Genomic DNA, 6000 nt, shown 5'->3' on the forward strand with positions numbered 1-6000 from the left:
GAGCATAATTATTATTATTATTATTATTATTATTATTATTATTAATAATAATAATAATAATAATAATAATAATAATAATAATAATTAATATGATTACCGAGAAAATTGTTTTGGAAACACATGCATTGTATAAAAATCACACACACATACATTACCTAAAAATCACATTCATACACTCACTATCTACAATCTACATACACACACATATATTTTCTAAGAACTTGCACATACTCTTCATGTGTATGTAAAACCAACACAATACATGGCTATAGATAGCATAAGTATACATACCTAAGGAAATGATTTAAATTCTCTACTCATGCGTTACTAATCTTGATAAAATAGAATATCAAATAGGGAAATGTGTGCTGAACAGGAAACTTCGATAGTATGGCCACGTTGAAAGGGAATGAATGAGAGTTCTTCAGTTAGTAGATGTAGAACAGTGTAGGTTACATGTTCACTGCAGAGGAGAATGCTAAGATAGACATAGGAGGAAGTAAAAAAATCGATAAAAAAGAAGGATAAATAAAAATCACATATCAAGGTTCGGGGGCCACTCAAGGATAAGGGTAAATGTGTGTTTTGTAGTTATTGGGACAGTTGCGTAATAATCGTTTGTGGTAGTGATGATGATGATGATGATGATGATGATGATGATGATGATGATGATGATGATGATTTTTATACACTCTCTGATCACATTCCTTGAAACTCACATTTACATACTCACTACCTAAAATTTAGATACACACACACACACACACACACACACGCACGCACACACACGCACACACACGCACACACACATACACACACATTTTCTAAGAATATACCCATAATCTTCATGTGTATAACCAACACAATGCATACCCAGGGAAACGATTTAAATTCTCTACTCACGCGTTACTAATTTTGATAAAATAGAATATCTAATAGGAAAATGTGTGCTGAACTGGAAACTTCGATAATATGGCCAGGTTGAAAGGAATAAATGAGAGTTAATGGATGTAGAACAGTTAAGGAACAAGGTAAACATGGAAGGAAGCGGTAGAAATGGACTTGAGAGAAAGACCTGCCAGCACGTAAAACGGACATTAAACTGATGATGATGATGATGATGATTTTTACAAATCCTCCGATCACATCCAATTTTATCACCATTATTTGTTCTCTAATCCTGCTTTATAAGTCATCAAAAATGACACTGAAAGTTAAAGATGAACTTAGATCTGAACTCAGAAGAAGATTTAATCTTGGCACAAGAATAAAAATGTTTGGAGAGCAAAAGACTTCAACAGGTTATGTTGAAAAAATGATTAGAGTTTTTTTTAGGTTAGTATATGTAGAACAGTTGAGGTAGCAGGTTCAGTTTCCAAGGAAGAATAAGGAAAATTGAGTGGAAGTAATAAGGATGGAATCAAGAGAAAGAGGGATAAACTAAAAAAAACCTGTGCAGAGATAGATTAGTTCACAAGACAAATTTTACAGATGTAAAATAGACATTAAATAAAATAGTATGTTAATGATTTAGTATTTTTACAAACCTTCCAGTTATATCGAGTTTATTTTATCACAATTTTTACCTCATATCCTCAAATAAGTGATAAAAATGAAATTGAAAGAAAGATAGATGAATAAAAACCTGACCCGAGATAGGTGAGCTTGCAAGTCAGTTTCATAATGTTGCCCAAAAGATGCCAGCATGTAAAATGAACGTTTACCCGATGATGATGATGATGATGATGATGATGATGATGATGTTCACACCTCCAAACACCCGGGAAACGCCGGGCACCCAGACTAATCTATAATCTCACCTTTAAATATATGTATGCATGTATGCAACGCCGGGCACCCAGGCTAGTAATTAATCTAACTTGGTTCGTTTTCTTTCTCCCTAAAAATGCTTAGTGTCACAAGAAATTTTTATAGATTTTAACTACCTATCAGAAACTTTTTTGAATCTAAACATGGCTTCCAATTCAAGATCTTCCTAGATTTCCGAGATCATCTTCTTGGCGTGTCGTTGAAGTATGTGGTCATACAACAATTTTCTTGTATTGTTTTGTATTCTGCAAGATCTTTCAAGATGCAGTGCTTGGTCAGTAGATGTTAATGTTGCATGGTACTTTTCTTCACATTCGAATACTGTTGGTCAGTTTTGAAACCCTAACTGGTCATAGCAACTTTTGATTATCCCATTCCTGTTCTTAGACTGTTGGGTGTTTTCCACCGGAGACAGGGTATTTCTGACCCTGGGGAGGAAGGCATCAGAAGGGGAGATTCCCATGTCAGCAGGAAGGGTCCATTCTTTAGTCATCTGATCCACAGATGTTGTTAGAAGTTCGACATGACTGTGGAAGCTTCTCATTGATTCCAACCATTGGACCGTTGGTTCCCATTTCACATCTTATGAGGTAATGCCAATGTGAAAATGTAGATTGTTCAGGTTGTGAGTTCTTCATTAACTGAGTCTAGTGCTTTACCATGCACTGATCTTTCCTAAACAGGACAATCATACTCCTTAGAAGAATAGCACAGGTACTAGGCAGTACTTGTTAATGCTTGTGCTGTGGCTCCCCACTTGGAGTTGATCAGTTTCTGTAAAATGTGGTTCCACGAGTGGAGTTTCATTCTTGTTTTCTTTAAATACTCCTTGAATGAGCGGAGTATGCTAAGACAGGGTTAGTGCGATTCTTACTTTGTATTCCAAACCACGTGATATTTACGAGTCTGTTCGTCTCTCGGTTCCTGAAATCAAACAAGTAATATTTTTGCAGAGTTTATATGAAGATAGTTACTTCTGTTATCGTTAATGTAGATGTTTAACAGTAATGAAGCAAGCTATACATTACACATTACGGTGAGAAGTGTCGTCTTCAAATCCAATGTTAATAGGCACATGCCGTGAACCGTCCTATAAGTAATATAAATAAGTTCATTGCATTGTTCGATTTCGACTGACCATTAATCCTATTAACCTTTATTCGAGTGGATTTTGGCCTTGATATAGTAAAAAAGAATTTTTTTAATGTCAAAACTAAGTCCATGAAAGTGGATCAATCACTGTATTTTGTTCAATTTCTATATAATTGAATAATATCTCATTTCCACTAAGGAACTGTGATATTTGAGTCAGTTGGCGAGATTCTCTAGGTATATATATTTTTTATGCATGTTATTTTTTAGAGATCAGTGAAGATCGCGAATTGTTTGTTTTGAAGTGCATGCTTGACATGTTTGAATATTGCTAAATGTTCCTTTGAAAATCTGCTGAATTTTTACTGCATTAAGTTGAGCTAGGGGGGGGGAAGACCGACCATTGTAATAAAATTAATGAATCGTTTCATTACTTTACAAAATTCCTTATCCGATGTATCCCGAAAGTTTAGTTAATTTAGCTTAAATAATATATAAGGAATAGCAATGTAACGTAAGTCCGTAAAAAGTAAAATTTCAAAAGTGATTAATTACAAGAGTCAAATTGTTTTCTGTGAAACAATAAGGCATCTTAGTGTAACTAAATCAGTAAATAATTTTTGATTTCAAGAATTTGATTCATAAAATGGTTGACTTGTTTTATAAGAAACCCAACTATTGTTCATCGCTTTTGATTGTAATTTTACAATAATGCAATGATGCGTAGATACATGATGCCATCATACAATTATATAATGATACAATCATACATTGATACAATGATAAAATCATGCAGTGATACAATGATACAATAATACAATGATACAATCATACATTGATACAATCATACAATCATACATTGATACAATGATAAAATCATGCAGTGATACAATGATACAATCATACAATGATACAATCATACATTGATACAATCATACAATCATACATTGATACAATCATACAATCATACATTGATACAATGATAAAATCATGCAGGGATACAATGATACAATGATACAATGATATCTTAATTCAATTATACAATCATACATTGATACAATGATAAAACCATGCAGTGATACAATGATACAATAATACAATCATACATTGATACAATCATACAATCATACATTGATACAATGAAAAAACCATGCAGTGATACAATGATACAATAATACAATCACATTGATACAATCATACAATCATACATTGATACAATGATAAAATCATGCATTGATACCATGATACAATCATACAATGATACAATCATACAATGATACAATCATACAATCATGCAGTGAATAAATCATGAATTTATTGATTTGATGTTATTCTTTTACTTACCAGCTCTAAAAAACGGGCAATTGTTTGGAGGATGGGTGGTCTTTTCTATTGGGAGCAGAGGACTATTCCCAATATTCGTTACTATCATTTTTCCTGAAACAGTAAAATGTTTCCGTTTTTATTAATAACTGAGTGACGAGCATTTTATTTTTTTAAGCAAACGTGTGTTTACATCTAGTATTAATCGAAACATGCACTATAAAACAATGACAACCCTACAAAAATAAACAGTAAAAAAGCAAACAGAACCATCATTGTTAGTGCCACACATTTGAATAAATCTTCAATAATTTAGAACCGAATAGAAATGGATTATTTTTTGGGAATATTGTTCCTATTTGCAATGCCTCTCCACGGGACAGAGTTAGACACCAGGGTCGTTTTTTAACGTCGAGAAAAGGAACAAAAATTAAAAATCGTCTCAGTCGTGAAGGATTTCTTCTCCACTGACAGAGAACAAGAAATTGAAGGGCAACGTCTGAAGAGCAGATACTACACTGATCCTGGCCAAAAGGTTTATTGTTGTCAAAGTTATAGCAAAAAGTTGTGACGTTCAAGAAAAGAGAATTTCCAGAAACACACACACAAAAAAAAAAAAAAAAAAAAAAACAGAATATTTTTAATCTAACATTTATGATAAGTAAAACAATACCCATAGCAATAATAAAAAAGAGTACCTGAAACATTAAATAATGTCCTTTTAAACTTTCGTTGAAAAGAGAAAGTTGGACTTTAAAAAGGATACGTCTCCCAATTGTCAGCAGACTCAAATAACAGAAACAAGTTTTATTCGAAGCTTAAACACGCCTCCACAATTAAAAACACTTTCACGTTAATTCGTTTCATCAACATAAAGACAGTCTCAGTCGTTTTTTTATAAATACCATTATAGCATGTGTTCATCAGAATTGTCTTGGATCTATTGTTTCAGCTCATTGGTCTAGTAGTCACCATCAATTCGTTATTTTGATACCTAGTTCTAATAAAGCTCCTATTTCAGTGTATTATTTAAAAGAATTTCAAATTTGTGAATCTCTCTTTCTGCTGACTGTTTTCCTCCTTGCTTAGGGCTTTTCAAGACACCTACAGTAGGGCAGCCAATTATAGTCAATAGAAAACTCTTGTTTCTGCGATAATCAACTTCCGTTCTTGTTAGTTTCATGCATAAAGTGTCTTTATGTCTTGTCTGGAACGATTTTCAGGAATAAATAATAATGCTAATAGATTATTCCTCTTTTTATTGAATTTAAAACAATCCATTCAAATAACATGATTATCTGCCAGGAATGTGTTCATATCATTGATTGTGCCAAACGAATTATTTTCAACTCGATATGTTTAAAATACGGACGTTTAAAGTAGAGAATTAACATATAATTGTCACCGCAAATGGCATTGATGTTCATTAACACTGGGATAGTGTTTTAATCATCTCACTCAATTTTACGAGTGTATTAACACTCAAGTTTATTACATATTAGAAATATATACTAGCTGACCTACACTATAATGCACGCATATTTTTTTATATATAGTGAAAAAGATTTTTTCTTGTATCAATATAGTCAATGAAACTTACAGTTGTATATCTTGGAGTGTTTGTTACTAAAGGAAATACTGTATCGGATATAGTATGTGATCGATGAAATCAATTGTAATTTTAATGTTTAATATATATAAACCGATACCAACAATTTCCGTTATTGACTGGCTTGTGAAACTCAAATATTGATT

At 32.5% G+C, this 6000-nt stretch overlaps 1 protein-coding gene across 1 annotated transcript in view; it reads right to left on the minus strand.

The window, feature by feature from the left end:
• Nucleotides 1–4354, minus strand: part of LOC145270594 (peroxidase mlt-7-like) — a 32359-nt gene extending 28005 nt beyond the window's left edge. The window contains exon 1 of the mRNA XM_080126227.1: nt 4267–4354. Within this exon, the coding sequence (XP_079982353.1) occupies nt 4267–4354 (88 nt within the window). The remainder of the gene's footprint in view (nt 1–4266) is intronic.
• Between the last annotated feature and the right edge of the window lie 1646 nt (nt 4355–6000).

This window comes from Euprymna scolopes, chromosome 4 (assembly GCF_053919585.1).
Source record: "Euprymna scolopes isolate OS-2025 chromosome 4, ASM5391958v1, whole genome shotgun sequence".
NCBI lineage: Eukaryota > Metazoa > Mollusca > Cephalopoda > Sepiida > Sepiolidae > Euprymna > Euprymna scolopes.